Genomic DNA, 17769 nt, shown 5'->3' on the forward strand with positions numbered 1-17769 from the left:
CGGCGCCGATCTAGATTTGGTTGGCAATAGGCCCCTTTTCATTATTCTACCGGCGCCCATTTATTGGAACCAGGGGACGCTGATTATTCTTGACCGGCGCCGATTTAAATTTAGGTGGCGCCTGTTAAGACAAAGGCAGCACCGATTTGTCTTGACCGGCGCCGATTTAGAACAAGTAGTGCTGATTATTTTTACCGACGTCACGTAAGATTCAGGCAGCGGCAATTCATAATCGACTGGCGCCGATTTAGAACCAGGAGGCGCCGATTATTTTTGACTGGCGCCGATTTTTAACCAGGTGGTGCTGATTATTCTTTTCTGGCGCCTATTTAGATATAGATGGCGCTGATTATCCTTGATCGGCGCCGGTTAAGACTCAGGCAGCGCCGATTTTTCTTTACCGGCGCCGATTTATAACCAGATGGCGCCGATTATTCTTGCCCGGTGCCGATTTATAACCAGATGGCGCCGATTATTCTTGCCCGGCGCCGATTTAGATTTAGGTGGAGCTGATTATTCTTGATCGGCGCCGGTCAAGACTCTGGCAGCGCCGATTTATAACCAGATGGCGCTGATTATTCGTGTCCGGCCCGATTTAGATTTGGCGCTGATTATCCTTGATCGGCGCCGGTTAAGACTCTGGCAGTGCCGATTTTTCTTGACTGGCGCCGATTTATAACCAAATGGCGCTGATTATTCTTGTCCGGCACCGATTTAGATTTAGGTGGCGCTGATTATCCTTGATCGGCGCCGGTTAATTAAGACTCTGGCAGTGCCGATTTTTCTTGACTGGCGCCGATTTATAACCAAATGGCGCTGATTATTCTTGTCCGGCGCCGATTTAGATTTAGGGGGGGCGCGCCCCCTGTGCCCCCTGGATCCGCCACTGCAGTGCTTGAGTTAATCCGGTCACTACTTCAAATTGACGCAACAGCGACTTGCCCCTTTTCTGTTGCCACTTTCTCATGCATGGTACTTTCGGAACATGCATCTTTTAACCCATTCTACAGACTTCATTTTTTACAACTTTTTCCACATCAATTTTTATTGGTGCATTTTTCTGAGAATGACCCTTTGGCCTTTAGTCCTTTTTCTATGGGGCCTCGCCTTGGCTAGAGTGGTGTATTAATTGTGTGGCACAGACCCGGGGCACAGAGCAACGCCTCTTTTTCATTGAGCTGCTGGTTACTGTAATGCATTCGTAACACAAACGCGGCATTGCATCTCTCATTTAGTTAGCTGCTTCTAACCCTGTCCGGAGGTTCGTTCTTAAGTATACCTTGCAAGAATGAAGTTTGACGACATTCTCCATGTCCTCGGGGAGTTCGGCCCTTACCAGCGAAGAACCTACGCCCTAGTCTGTCTGTTCGCCATACCTTGCTCATGGACTACCCTCATCCAAATTTTCGCGATGGGTCAGTCAGACCATTGGTGTCAGGTAACGATATTTTCTTTTCTCTTCAATCAATTCATCTTTATCCCCATTATTAAAATTCACATACGAAATCACTGACATGGAAAAATATGGTGTGTATATAGTTAATGAAGGCCTCCATGATTATTTTTCTCATCCTTTGTGGCAAATTAATTCTGTATTGAATTCATGTCGGAAATGAACTTTTGCGAAAATGGAAGATATTTAAAAAAAATCAATGAAGGTGTCGCTTGTAAGAATAAAGCTAAGGGAAGTGTCATCCTGAATGATTTAATTACATGCTTTAAAATAAAAGCCACAGACCATTCATTCCCAGGACCAAAATCCAACTGGTTTCAATTGGTTTTAATTGGTTTCAACTGGTTTCAATTGGTTTTAACTGGAATTTAACAATTTCCAGTTGAAACCAATTGAAACCAGTTGGGCAACTGGAAATCCTAACTGGAACCAGTTGGGCATCTGGAAATCCTAACTGGAACCAGTTGGGCAACTGGAAATGACTTCCAACTGGAAAAGATTTCTAACTGGAACCAGTTGGGTAACTGGAAATCCTAACTGGAACCTGTTGGGCAACTGGAAATCCTAATTGGAACCAGTTGGGTAACTGGAAATGACTTCCAACTGGAAATGATTTCTAACTGGAACCAGTTGGGTAACTGAAAATCCTAACTGGGACCAGTTGGGCAACTGGAAATCCTAACTGGAACCAATTGGGTAACTGGAGATAACTTCTAACTGTAAAGATGGGTAACTGGAAATTAATTCTAATAGATCAGTTCGTAGTTACTTTTGGGACAATTTTGGTCAAATGACATTTCATTTCTTTCATTAAGATAGGTAGATTTCAAAGCAAGATATTACGTATGCATGCCTTACATTGCGGGATGAAGAAATTGAATAGACCAGGTGACTAGAATAGCACATCAATGAACACTCTATGAAGTTATTTGTTGCATTTCTACTTTGAATGCATACTAGAGGATGTTGTACAATGTACTTGGCAAACTGTGAAATATACCAGTCAGTCGTGGACGCATTTTTGTGTGGATGTGAATGAAAAACACAATTCAAAAGAATATATGAATAATCAAGACATCGAATTTGGTGCTTATCTCATTAAATTTTAAACCACCATTACCGTGTTTACACTTAATCGGCATTTGGTTCAGAACCAAATGCCGATGCAGAATCGGCATTTGGATTGCGTTTACACGTTGTTACAGCTCGCGGTTCAGAACCGCGAGCCGATTCAAATGCCGATTAAGTGTAAACACGGTACATGTCACTTAAGTACAAATGACCTTCCTCTGATCATGCGCAGAATCTTCTGATCATGCGCAGAGTGGAACTACGAACTGGCTTATTGGAACCAGTTGGGTATTAAACTGGAAATAAAACTGGAACCAGTTCGGTAACTGGAAATTATTTCCAATTGGTTTGCAATTGGAAATTTTCCAGTTACCCAACTGGATCCAATTGAAACCAGTTAATTTGCATATTATCTGCCAGTGTGCACAGATTAATGTTTTATGAGATTCATCATCATTTACAATGTATCTATTTAATTCTTTTTAATTTCAAGTACCACACTTTTTTAAGATAAGTGTTTATAATACTTAGCAGTGAAAACCATGTTCATAAATGTTATAGATTATAATGACAACATATTCAAAGATAATAAGTACACCACTAACCTTTACCAAATTACATCAAATAAAAATACATATATTTGAAGATCTTCCATATAAATATATACATATAAAAGTCTGTATTTTATCAATGCCCTTTACATTGGTATTATTATACATATATAATAACACTGCTTCTGTGTTGGCATGAGCAATAGTTAGTGCAAATGCTAATTAATTTGTAACCAATTAAGTTCATTCCAACTGGAAGTTCCAATTGGATCCAGTTGGAAACCAATTGGTTTCAACTGGTTCCAGTTGCCTCCAATTGGATTCAATTGGTTTTAATAGGGAAATTGGAACAACTGGAACCCAATTGAAACCAATTGCCAACTGGTTGGAACCAGTTGTTCCAATTTCCCTATTGAAACAAGTTGGCCAACTGGTTTCAATTGGTTTTGCTCTAATTGGTTTGGATTTTGGTCATGGGATTACTATATTAATATATAAAACAAGGTTTGATTATTACTTACATGATATTGACAGTTTTTACGTTCAAATTGTCCAATATTTTTTAGTGATGGGGCTCGGTTTGAAAGTATATCAAGTATCTTTAAAAATTCGCAAATCTTTACTACATTTAGCTACCTGTCTTTAACAATTATGGACTCTAAACTTAAGTAACATTATGAATCTGATGGGGAAAAGCTTGCATTTTGGTCTGTTGGGTAATGCCAAGACTTCCAACATATTCAAGAAGCTTTTTTTTTCCAAGTAATCAGATATTAGTTTTCTGATGGAATAATCCACAAATTGGAGGATTTGATGTTGTACATAAAATGATTTCCCACGGCGTTGAGTATGACCTATGGCTTACTGTGTAAATTTATGCTAAAGAAAGCATAATTATACATTAAGCTTTTCACAACCAAAACCAGAACAGTAATAGAACGGTTAAACATCCATTTAAGCAATGACCTATAAACCAGATGAATAGCCTTTTCAAAATCAATTGTATTCCTTTCATGTTGAAATGATTGATAAAAACCATCAATATTAAATACAAACTCTTAGGATGAATAAATTCCCACAAAAGACTGAATAGCATCCTTTGTTATTTTATCAATGAAAGGGTAAATTCCTCTGCAGATTCAGATCACGTGGGACAACGGAGTGAAAAGAGAGGAAATATTCACGTCGCTATGGGCAACTTTGCAGACGTTTTGTGAAACTTTCATAAGATTTCAAACAAAATATCTGCGTGAGCGGAAATAGAGCGGGCGGGAAGTAGGAAAGATAAAGGATGGGATCAGGGGCGGCGGAACGTATTTTCGTTGGGGGGGGGGACAAAGCCAAAAAGGGCACTTATATGTCGAAAAGGGCATTTTGGTGCAAACGGATATTTTCACCATGAGTTTATCATCTGTGTAAAGAGGTTGTGTGTTGTGTAGTAATTACGTTGATTAAGTTATTATTAAGTAATTTCTGATTGATAAGGTATATATTTAGGTTTTATTTTTCGCGTGCGAGCGTAGAGAGCGAGAGGTTTGGAAAATATTCAAATCTGAAGTTAACTCGCTTTTTGGTCAATTATGGACCTATTGAAAGGGCATCCTTGTGAGATGTTGCGAGCGCGAATCACGAGCTCAAACTTTTGGAAATTTCATGTAGGCTTATAAGACATAATAATAATAATATAGGTATATTTATTTACCAAGGCCAAGGGAAGCCACTTCAGTTCTGAAAACTGTTCACCCAGCGGGCCCTGCTATTATTATTACCCCGTCTTTAGCTAGGCTGCCTAGGTGCCCAAAGGAAGGCAGCTTTTGTATTCATGAAAAATGATGTGAATCTAATTAAATAATTGACGCGAACGCGAAGCGCGAGCTGAAATTTGTAATATACTGACCAGGAAAGGAACTTTTTGAAGACAGTTGTTAGCTTGATTCTTACAAACAAGCATCAATTGGGTATTTTATTAGGTCCATATGATTTTTGGTTGCGTTTTGCGTGAGTGATTTTTTTTCTCTCTTTATTGGTAAATCTGCACATAGGATATGCTACAATATGCGCAGGACATTTTTATCCTTCTTGAGGAGAAAATGCAGGGAAATAAATTCGGAAGTTTGGTTTCCCATACATTTACATATAGGCATATTCATATTTTTTTTGGTAGTAAACATGGTAAATGACAACAGACGGCACACTTTATCCACTTTTGATAGATTCTTTCGGAATTATTTGAGATGGACAGGACTCCTATAGTTTCCTAAACAGCCGTTTCAGCCTCATTGCATTTTCCGGTGAGATGTTACCTTTTGGCCTCGTGACTTTGCTATATTTATCAAGTAGTGGCTGAGATGAGACTAGCACCTGGGAGGGGGGGTACTGGGATTATAATTGGACGGGGGTGTGAGGCTCGGGGCTAATTGCCCCTTGCCCCTTTCTCAGGGTCATTTGACCGTGAACAGGTACCCATGTCTAAGGATTTTTTTCAAAATACATGTAGACCCATGCCTAAGGATTTTTTTTAAAGATATAGACCCAATTTCCAGATTAGAAAGTGCAGAATCTTTGTTCTCTGAACTTCACCAGGCCGTAAATCCCGGGGTAAACCCCGCGCCATGGCTGCTTGGGTAATGATATATCCATGCAACCAATATTTAATGTGCAATGCAAAAAGATGATAGACAACGTCGAGTCGAGTTGTGTTGTGCTATGCTGTTTCCTTTTCGATTTGGTACTATCTTTTGGATGTATATAGGAATTACGATTTATACCTTGAATCCTTTTGGATTTTGCTAGTGCTAATTTAGGGGAAATTCGGATTGCAGAAGGGTAAGCTGACATTTTGGGCCTTTTATACGCACTCTGCACTTAGATATAGCGAGGGTTTAAATTTCCCGCCAAACCACAAATGGCGGGCGCCACTAACGTGGCGGAGAATCTAACTCACCACAAGCCCCCAGAGGAGGAGGGAGGTTTTCAAGTAATAAGAAAACTAAAATTAGCCAAGAAAAGATTAAGAGAAGCCTAAAGGTAGTTAAAGTGATGTTGAAGAGCTGGCAGCGGATACCGATTTTGGCACACCGCCGTCAACTCCTTTCAAAACAGGAATAAATGCCCCAAAAGCCGACCACCTAAAGGTATACTCTTAGTACCCATTGATAGAAATAAAAACCTTAGTGTAGTTAATGAGCTAACTGTCAAGAAGGATATTGCAAAGGCTTGCAGGTCTCCCCGTGACTTCATTAAGTTTGTACGTGGCGGGAAGGGTCTCTTAGTAAAGTGTAAAAATGAGAAGCAACGTAAAGCCTTAACTCAGATACCAGAGATTGGCAATATTCCAGTCAAAATAGAGGAAAAAACCTACGCCTCGAAATGGGTCATATTTGGAATTTCTCTAGAAACTTCTGAGGAAGATATTCTGAAGGAGCTAGAACAAAGCAGAGTAGTGAAGGTTGAGAGAATGAAAAAAGAATTGAGGGTGATTTGAAGCCCCTAAAGACAGTAATATTGTTCTTCTCTATCCCCCCAAATTTCAGAACATGTTGAATTTTGCTTCCAGAAAATAAAGAGTCAAAGAATACATTCCACCAGCACCCAGGTGCTTTAAATGCCAAAGATACGGGCATTTAGCTAGTGGATGTAGTGCTAAGGAAAGGTGCCCCAGGTGTGGCCTATAGGGCATTCGGTAGGAAATTGCGAGCTGGAGCGACAACATTTCAAATGTGTAAATTGCAATGGCAACCACTCGGCTGCTTATAAAGGTTGCGAGGCATCAAAAGAAGCACAAGAAGTGCAGCAAATTAAAGTAGAAAAAATCGCATTTCATATGCACAAGCAGTGAGACTAGGAAATTAAGCAGAAAAAACATCTTGTAAACAAGGCAGAAATTAAAAAAAATAGCAAATGCAAGTAACAGAATAAACACTAAGAAAGTAAATGTAGATTCTGATCAAACCGAAATGGAAATCGTCTCGGATTCGCAATTTTCTACCAAAACAGAGGTGACAAGCAAAAAGTCTGAGAATATAGACCAAACGCATAGTAATTTCTTGAAAGGTGCTTCAGACATCACACTTATTTTTTTCTTTATTAGACTAATCAGAATAGTAACAAAGCCTGACTGTAATCCATTTGATGAAATAACGCATATTTTGAAAGATACTCTGGGTTTACATCCCACAGACGTTGATTATTTACAGTCAATTCGCAGCCTATTCTACTAGCCTGATCACCCTCGTGGCATTCAGCATTCTCCAGTGGAATGCACAGGGTCTTGAATGTCACGGGGATGAGTTAATTAGATTTTTGAATCAACAAAAAAGACCCTGAGAAATTATTTGTGTACAAGAAACTTGGTTAGAAGAGGGGAGGGTCATGCAGATACCAGATTACGTATGTGAATATAGGAATAGAAAAGGAGGGTCCGGGGGGGGGGGCTGCGCTATATACGTCCATTCCTCACTAAACTACAAAAGTGTTTTTAAACACGATGATCTGGAGATCATATCATTAGAAATTTTATTGGATGATGAGGTTTTAAATGTAGTTAATTTCTACAACCCGTGCAGCAAACTTAGCACAGATTCGCTGAATGAACTCTTTAGAAAGATGAGGGGGGAAAACATTATAATATTGGGAGACTTTAATGCCCATAACACATTATGGGGCAGTAAAAAAAACAGATGCAAATGGTAAAGTAGTGGAAGAATTTGCAAACGAGAAGAATTTGCAAACGAGAGAAATCGTGTTGTCTTAAATGATGGAAGTGCCACTAGAGTAGACTATCACACGGGTAACTTGTTTGGATCTAACACTAGCCCCTCCTTGTACAGCGAACAAAACAACGTGGCAAGTCCTGAACAACAGTTTTGGAATTGACCATTATCCATTGTTAAGCCAGTTGAACGTACTGATAGGGAATGGTACGCAAACAAAGATCGACCACTCCCAGTCTATCAGTTCAATGCTATCCACAAAGAATGTAAATTGGGATGAAATTAGGCGGCAAACTGATGAGCAATGGAATACCTTACAGAATGGAGGCAAGGTCATAGAGTTCGATACTTTCATGGAATCAATTAAGATTACCCTGGAAAATTTGAAAGGACATCGAGCTACCAAGAACATTAAGAAAAACCCTGTACCATGGTGGAATAAAGAATGTTCCTCTAGAATAAAGGAGAGAAATAGAGCAAGGGGCAAATTGAAAAGTTATGTAATACCCCCTCCAGATTTATTGGAGGATCTCAAGAAGAAAAGATCTATTGCCCAGAAAACTTTAAGGCAAGCCAAGAGAGTTTACTGGGAAAAGAACTGTCAAGACATTGATCGTTTTACCCCTTTATCCGAGATCTGGAATATGATTAAAAGGCCAATAATGATGGTATTTCGCCCATGAAAAGCATTGTTCTCATAAGAGAGAATAGTCCTGTTATTACTGGCAATGACGTTGCGGATATTTTTGCCAGTCACTTTAAAAACATAAACGATAGTTTTAAGGGCAAGGATTTTACCCCTGAACAAAAAGATATTGTTAAAAAATGTGAGGACATCATATCATTAGTTGGTGATGCTGAGGGTAGTAGTGTCCTTAATACCCCCATCTCACTAGATGGCGATTCCACTGCGATCGTCAAAAATCGACAAAGCGTGGTATAACGTAGCTTGATCGTGCCTTGATCTTTTCGATCTTCTCCGTCGTACCTTGATCTTTTCTGAAGCGGCAAGGATCGCCACCATCTTTATGGTCGCCACAGAATTTTGAACATGTTCAAAACTTACGTAGCGAGATCGCGGAGGTGCTAAAGCGCATCACAATCGAGTCATGAGCGTATTGCAAACGACATATTCGTAGCTGTAACGGAGCCCCAACGCATAAAGCGTAGTATAAGCGCATTAAAAGCGGCACCGATCGCCCGTGGTTTTCAGGCCCGTTCCCAATATTCCGTTTACAAGGCGACTGCCTTGCGCTCGACACGCTTCACACAGCTTCCACCACGACGCTTCCTTCTTTGGCCCGGGGGGGGGGGGGGGCACTTACATTGACGAGTGGATACCATGCGCGACCAAAAAAACACGTAAAAAGGATGTCCTTTTCACGATAGGGCACGTTACGTACGTAACGTGATAAGGGTGTCAAAAACACAAAAATAACGAAAAAAGGGTGTCTATTTTGCTAGGAAAATTACGTGTTTAGGGTCGAATTTGCGGGAATGATAAAACAAAATTAAAACGTTTTATAAAGGATGTCCATTTTGCCCCAACACTTCGTGTTTAGAGTCCGATTTGCGCGAGGTGTAGAAAGTGGGGTCGTACTAAACCAAATAAGGTAAAGCCGATGACCGAAGGACCCGTAACAATAAAACATTCCTGTACTTGTTTAGGGGTTCATTTCAGGGAATATTTGCCAAGAGTATCGTTTTGTTTCCAATACTTGTTAAGGGTAGGGTTTCACGCGCCAATACTTGTTAAGGGGTGCATTTTCAGAATATGGAAATTACGTGTTTAGGGTGCTTTTCGAGACCCCATGGTCGCGCATGGTATCCACTCGTGAATGGAAGTGGCCCCCCGGGTTCTTTGGGTGGCATGTGGCACACGTTCTCAGCCCGCTACAGGCGTTCGCGTTGCGCTTTTGCTGCGCCGCTGATGACTGGGCAGAGATTGCGCAACAACCGTCCGCGCTGCTATAAAACGCCGTGCCGATGGTGGCGGATTATCATATTTGCAACAGATTACGAGGCGATATCACGGCGTTTTCAAACATACCTCCCAGAAAAAGGACCAGAAACGGGAAAGCTGCCCAAGCTACCCCTCTTAGGCCGGCGGTCGAAGAGGAAGATCAAGGGGTTATGGTGGTGGTAGAGGAGGAGGAGGTAGAGGAGGAAGAGGAGGGGGTACAGGAGGAGGATGAAAATCTTACTGCTGAGCCAGCTGGAAAGAGAAAAAAGACGCTCACTTGTCTTGATGACGAAATGGGTTACCTCTGCCGAAATAAATAAATTGATTATGTTTTGAAATTAAATTGAATTCTAACCACAGTGACAGTAGACAACATAAAATGTTGTTAATGATTCGATCACTAATGTATTGATTGGGAAAGGCAATCTTTAGGGAGATTCTGGCATTGTGCCCCCTCCCCCTCCCTTTTTATGAGTGCTCTCACATCAGTAGACTACTTCTTGTCAGCAAATTTGAAAGGAATTTACCAAATATTTTTGAGTGACAAACTTTGTGGAAAAAAATAAACAGAATATCAAAGATTTTTATGCTCTTTTATGAAATTCTGGATGCATCCCTCATATTAACTATTAGGCTCATCGACATCTTTTGAATGAAATTTTAAAAATATTGTATATTATGACTTAGGTGACAGCCAGGATCGGACCCTGTATCTTTTTGGCCTCCTCCTTCTCCTGTCCTCGCATTCAACTTTTAACTGATGTTCTTTTAGAATGCCAAGATGTATAAGTCCAACCAAATTCTGGACATCCATGTTGGTCGGAGGTTGGCAATCGACTGAAAAATGTGTCATGTGCCGCGATTAGTATGCCGATTGCTTGAAATCGTTTCAAGAGCCCATCATGAACGTAACATAATCGCTTCATTCGTAGCACCACCGTACCGAGGTCCTAATTAGCGTATGAGCCTCGTTGTACGATCGCTTTGATCGCAGAAGAAGCGCATCACATCTGCCTCGAATCGTCGCAAGAAAGTGGCATCGTCGTACTTTCAGCGTATTACCATCGCCTTCAGCGCAGGTCGGTCGCATAGAAGTTGCAGTGCAATCGTCTCGCAGGCTAAAAATATAATTCGAGGAAGATTCTGCTACGATTTGCGGGATTTACACAGATCGCCATGGTCGCCACGATCGCCTTCCTAGTGAGATGGGGGCCTAATGAACCATTTACGTTGTATGAATTGAGAATATCATTTAAAAAATGTAAAGAGTCTTCTCCAGGCAAAGATGGCGTTGGGTATGAAGTATATAAAAATCTCTCACACAAAGGGAGAGTGATAATGTTAACTATAATTAATAACATATGGGAAACAGGAATTGTTCCCATCCAATGTAAGCATTGCGTCATAGTCCCAATATTGAAACCACACAAGGAAGCTACAGACTTTTCTTCCTACAGGCCTATATCGCTCTTAATGACTGTTTCATCAAAATAGTTGAGAAAATCATCAAAGAAATAATGGATTGGTTTACGGAAAAACATAGTTTGTTACCAACTTGCCACAGTGCTTTTAGAAAGGCAAGAAGCACAAAACACAATATAACCCAACTTGAAAATGACATTAAAAAAGTATACGGAATAAAGAACATGCCCTGGCCGTTTTCTTTGACATGGAGAAGGTTTATGATAGACTATGGAAGGAAGGCTTGATTTATAAACTGAATAAACTTGGTTTCCAAGGCAACATAGTTCAGTTCTTATGGAACTATTTAAGTGGGCGCTCTTTCCAGGTCCGGGTAAATAAGTACCTCTCAGTTATACAGAACATAGAGGAAGGGCTACCCCAGGGTAGTTCCCTAAGTCCAGTCCTTTTCAATTTCATGTTGTCGGACATACCAATGGACGAATCTGTCAATATTTCTGTATACGCAGACGACTGTGTAATATGGAAAAGTGGGGAAAAAAAACATTGATATTCTAAAAACACAAGTACAATCCTATGTGAATATCCTAAATGAGTGTTTCAACAGATGGGGTTTTACCCTTTCTAAAGAAAAATCTGTTACTTTGCTTTTTAGTAACACTAACAAATGTGTACAGATTGAATTAGATGAGGTCCCCTTACCACAAAAGGACGAACATCTATTTTTAGGAGTAGTACTGGATAGAAAGCTAACATGGAGACCACATATAAATATGATTGTAACAAGAGCAAAAAAGAAAATAAATATAATGAAAAGACTAGTGGGAACTAAGTGGGGAAGTAGCTATAAAAGCCTTTTGAATTTTTATAAAGTGGTCATCAGGCCATTGTTGGATTATGCAGCAGAAGCATATGATTCAGCTCATGATCATGTGAAGAACTTCTTGTTGACTATTCAATACCATGCAGGCTTTAAAATTGTGCACAGGGGCGTTGCCGGGTACCTCCCTGGAATCCTTACAGGTAGATACTGGTGAATTACCACTCGATCTGAGAAGATATATGCTTAGCAAGGTTTACAAAGCAAAAATAAGACAAAACGCCAAACACCCACTCCAATCTTCATTGAAAAACTGTTGGCAATTTGAATATGAAAAAAATAAAAAAGCACGAAAACCTTTTGGTTTAAGAGTTTTGGAAGATGAGATATACTACACAACTGAATCCTTTCAGTCTTATACACCCATGCCTCCTTGGCATCTCTCTCTACCAGAAGTGTCATTGAAGCTGCATGAGCTTGTGTCCAAAAGTGATAACGTTTTTTATCAATACAACACAACTGTGGAGTATATTAATACAAAGTGGAAAGAGAATCTCCATATTTACACTGATGGTTCTAGAGACCCGGCACACGGCAACGCCTCTGCTTGTTTTTACGTGCCTGCTATGCGGGTAATTATAATGGAATGTAAAAGAATGCAAAATTATTTTACATCATCGTATAGATCGGAATTGGTCGACATTGTCTTGGCACTACAGTGGTTGGAAAATTTGAATGTATATAATAAAGTGGTAATTTTTACTGACTCTCTGAGTGCTGTTGAAGCGGTGAACGAAAACAACGATGATAATTTCGTTAGAGAAATCATAATTACCGCTACTTGTCTAAAATACAAAGGTACATTGATTTGCTTAGAGTGGATTCCATCTCACTGTGGGGTTAATGGAAACGAAACGGCTGACTTCTATGCAAAGGCAGCCCTAAAACAAGAAATAGAGATTAATAAGGGTTTGAATATCCAAGAAACAAAAAAGATTGTAAGAGTCCTTGCAAGAAATGAATGGCAGAAGAGATGGGACAAGTCAACTTCAGAATTAAGAAAATACCAGAAAGTTGTCTCCGAAAAAACACCCTTTGATTATCTATGCACAGACAAAAGTGGTGAAAAAATTATTCACAGATTACGTTTGGGAGGTTTGGGTTTAAACGACTTCCTTTTTAAGACGGGAAGACACACAACTGGAAAGTGTGATTTCTGTAATGAAAGAGAAACGATATACCATTTCTTATATGTTTGCCCTAGATTCAACGAGCACTATTACTTGCTGAATTAAATGTTAACAATATCTCTGATGCGGAACGTAAAGTGGAGAATCTCGCAGTAAAGACACAAAGTGCACTTATCAGATCTTTCAAAAGGACTCATAGATTTCAAAATTGGTTGCAAGGATGGCAACCATTACAACAGGGTGTAATCAAGACTAAAGATAATAAATTGTAGCAAATCATTATATTTCGTGATGATACTTTTTGATCAAGGTGTATAATTATTCATAATTTTGGGGGTAATTGTTTATGATGTAATCGATGTTTTCACTTAATTAGTCTATGTATGCGCCTTTCTTGTCACTTTCACTTTATCATATGGCCCTTGAATGTCAGTATTTACTCTACTATAAATAGGTTTTTTTTTTAATTTTGATATTGATCTGATTTGACAAAAAATTCACTTGCGGAAATTCAATTGAAGTTCTCCGAGGTATCGGATAGAGCGCCCCCTGCTCACGTTTGAGAGACATATAGGGAATACAATTTTTTGTACTCCTGAGACGCCCTCGAAATGCACCTCGAGCGGGCTTGTCAGGATAACGTGCTGTACAGGGCAGGAGATATGGTCTTGCACGATTTCCTAGGAACTTTTCTTTCCTCTCTTTCCTTTATTTTTCTAACTGATATAGATTCAACAAAGAAATTATTCTGTTTTTGAAAAAAAAAGCAATTTTACAAGGCAACAATAGTCAAAACTGACTAGTTTGCCTATTCAAAATAACAACAACATACATGCACTGCATGCATGCAATATGTATGTACGGTACTGTATACGGTCGGCCGAGTGTGCCAGAAATACATACTAGAGTGAACTACATGTACCCCGGTGCACATTACTATCGTACTAAGATGTGGAAATACTACAGGTAGAATCTGCTCGTCCCGGGTACTCGTACTCTCGACCGGGACTAACATAGACATTTCCGGGGCTTTCCCGGGGGCTTTTCCTGTGGTTTCTTATAAGTATTTTTTTTTTCAGAAACGGACCCATGTCTATAAGGATTATTCAGTTGAAAAATAGGACCCATGGCTGAGGATTTCTAGCAGTAGCAAGACCCATATGTCTACGGATTTTTTTTGCAAAAAAAAAGACCCAATGGAGCGGCACATCCCCGTATGCGATATACACGCAATTCCCCCCCCCCCCCGGGACCTAGCAGTCCACGGAGGGGGGGGGGTTCCAAAAGCAGTGGCAAAAATAGTAATTTCGTGACTGGTTGTCATCCAAACCAAACAAGAAGAAGAAGAAGAGTTGGCGAGACCCCGTGTGAGCGCAACGGCGAGTGACTTCATTCGCTCGATTCATCAGGGATGTGTTAGAACCAAAGGTTAGAACACATCCCTGCTCTCAGTGGCGTACCGTGGGTCACGGCTTTGGGGGGGGGCACCAGCAAATATTTTGTCACTTAGTGAGCGCGCTTTTCGCGCGCTCAGTAGCCAGGTATATGCATACTGACCTAATAGAGACATTTTAACGGCTATGTATCTCACTGATTAGATAATGCGAGCGCGAAGCGCGAGCTAAATTTTTTTTATATTCAGACTTTAAAAGGGACATTATGAGCCAATTTTTTATAATCATGATACGTACCTGTCTCGCTGAACAAACAATGCGAGCGCGAAACGCGAGCTAAAATTCTTGAATATATTGACCCCAAACAGGGAAATTTTAAGGACTATATTTTAGGAATCCATTCAGAGTATACATATCTCGCCATAGTCATCTACTGCGAGCGCCAAGCGCTTGCTGATTTTGTTAGAATTACATCTTAACACATGAAACCTTTGTAGTCATTGTAATCAAGATTAACATACGCATCTCACTAATCACTTGCGAGCGCAAAGCGCGAGCTGAAAATTTTGGAAGTTCAGACCTGAAAAGGGCCATTTTAAGGCTTGTTTGTAGGAACTCACGAAGACCACACGTATTTCACTAACCAAATGATGCGAGCGCGAAGCGCGAGCTAAAATTTGTGTATATATTGACCGCAAACATGAATATTTTAAGGACTATTTTTAAGGAATCCATTAAGACTATAATATCTCACCATAGTCATCTAATACGAGTGCCAATACGAGCGCTTGCTGATTTTGTTAGAATTACATCTAAACACATGAAGCACTTTTTGTAGTCATTGTAATCATGATTATCATATTCGAATCACTAATCAAATATTGCGAGCGTGCAGCGCGAGCTGAAAATTTTGGAAATTCAGACCTGAAGGGGGGCATTCTAAGGCTCGTTTGTAGGAATACTCCGAGACCATATGTATATCACTAACCAAATAATGCGAGCGCGAAGCGCGAGCTGAAAATTTTGGATATTCAGATCAGAAAAGGGGACATTTTAAGGACTGATTTTAGGAATTCATGATGAGCAGACATATCTCACCAATCCACTAATGCGAACGTAAGCACAGAAAGGAAATGTTTTATATTAAGACCTTAAAATGGGGCAATCGCTTTAAGTAGTGATGAAAAAGAAGCACATGTCACTACATAAAACAATAACTCAAAGTGCGAGGAAATATATTTGGTGTATATTGACTTGACATATATCTCGTTAAACAGACTATGCAAGCACCAGGAACAATAAAGACATAGGCCCTGAGCAAAATATGTTTCATAAAGTTATGAAAAAGCTTTTTCTTATGTAATATAACATTACATACTTATAATATAACATTATAATGAACAATAATTTCTTCTTTTCCACTAATTTTCTCTTCCTTTCTCCCTCTTTTTCTCCTCCCCCCCCGTTTTTTTTGGCCAGCCGATTGGGGGGGGGGGCACGTGCCCCCATGCCCATGAAAGAATAGCTGAAGGGCTGATTTTTTTTTTTGCTGTAGGCATATATACCGGCCTGAAAAAAAACGCGACATGTAATAAATATTTTTGTGGTAGAAATGTAATCAAAATGCAATATGAAATATTCATAAATATATATAAGTATTTCCACATCTTAGTATGATGATTATTTCCACGAGCTGTTTACTTTTGATACAAAATATGGTTGTTCGTTTTAGAAAAGAATGAAAAAGAAAATCAATACTTGTCATACATATTTCATTAAATCCGCTATTAAGTGTTTGAAATGGCAGTACAATATTCGCTTCTCTCGCTCGCAACTTTTAATAAATTTTGCCTTGTACGCCATATCTGGCCCCTCAAATTCTTTGGCTCATTACACCAGACGAGTATAAAAAGATGGTTTGTTTAAAATACATGAAAATGTAATGAAATAGAGGATGCTTCATCCTATATTTCACATTTACGGGTTTCATTAAATATTTTGTGTTATGTATATGTTAACCTCATCATTCGTCTCTCTTTCCCCATGCACCCCTCTCTCTCTTTCTGATCCCCCCCCCCCCCCACCTTTCGCGCAATACACTTTCTTTATTTTCAATACGACCCATCTCTTCCTAACATTGTTTATTATTAGGTGCCATGGTGGAATGACACAGTTTGCGAGGAGGAGTATGGAGCACCGTGTGATCTCAACACAAAGAAGATGTTTAACATTCCATTAATAAATGCAAATAAAAGTAGCACAGAGTTCCAAAAATGTGCACGGTAAGTGAAAAATCCTTCATAAAAGGGGAAGTCACGATTGTAATTCATACTTTTTGCCTCGAACATGGCGACCAGATTTTTACCTGCGAAGGGTGCGTGTGTGAGTGTGGCGCTTGTAAGAGAAGATTTACATCAACAAATTACATAAAAATAGGGGGAAAAATCTTATATCATTTTCATCACGTACAAATTCTCAAACACGCGATCATATGCGTAGGCCTATACTTGTAGAAGTCTTCACCTTGGGGTGAAAAGTGTGTATTGATGATTTGGATAAATCGTGAAACTGGATATTGTGATTGTCTCATGATAATTCATTTAATAAAAAGGGCAGATATATGTTTAAAGAAATTAACGAAAATGAAATGAAAATCAATATTTTATTGATCAAAATAGAAGTCCTCCAGAAATTCATTTTGTCCAATTGATCGATGGCCTGGTGGCCACTGAGTCGATCTGAGCGGCGCCAGATAGACGTTGCTTCTATCCCTTTTAAAAATCGTTGAACACCAGGTCTGACGCGGCCGGGTCTTGAACTCCCCGGTTATACGTCATGTAAAACTTTTTATGTGCTTTCCATATTATATTCCGATATCTCATTATACAGTGCGTCCCAGAAAAAACGAAACCGAGATTAAGCGATGATTTATCATAACTTAATCACAAATGAAATAGACAAATGACATATCATTGTAAAGCTTAGAATCTCCTCTTTCATCTGATATTACTTAGAGTATTCCTCATTCACGCATAACCTTTTTACTTCTTGACCATTTTCTGTAATTGAGGTATCAAATTAAAGAGCAGATATTGAACTTTTTGACAATGTGGTTTTCTTTTTGAAACCCAGATACAGCCCGCCAAATGACTTTTTGGTATCCCCTCTTCAAATTGTTTTTGCTCACTCATGC

At 39.6% G+C, this 17769-nt stretch overlaps 1 protein-coding gene across 1 annotated transcript in view; it reads left to right on the top strand.

Moving 5' to 3' along the window:
• Positions 1 to 1288: 1288 nt before the first annotated feature.
• The window catches only part of LOC129281823 (organic cation transporter protein-like), a 32118-nt gene continuing 15637 nt past the window's right edge, over positions 1289 to 17769 (top strand). Inside the window, exons 1-2 of the mRNA XM_064095589.1 lie at positions 1289 to 1438; positions 16728 to 16858. Of these exons, the coding sequence (XP_063951659.1) occupies positions 1289 to 1438; positions 16728 to 16858 (281 nt within the window). The remainder of the gene's footprint in view (positions 1439 to 16727; positions 16859 to 17769) is intronic.

Source organism: Lytechinus pictus, chromosome 2 (assembly GCF_037042905.1).
Source record: "Lytechinus pictus isolate F3 Inbred chromosome 2, Lp3.0, whole genome shotgun sequence".
Classification (NCBI taxonomy): Eukaryota; Metazoa; Echinodermata; class Echinoidea; order Temnopleuroida; family Toxopneustidae; genus Lytechinus; species Lytechinus pictus.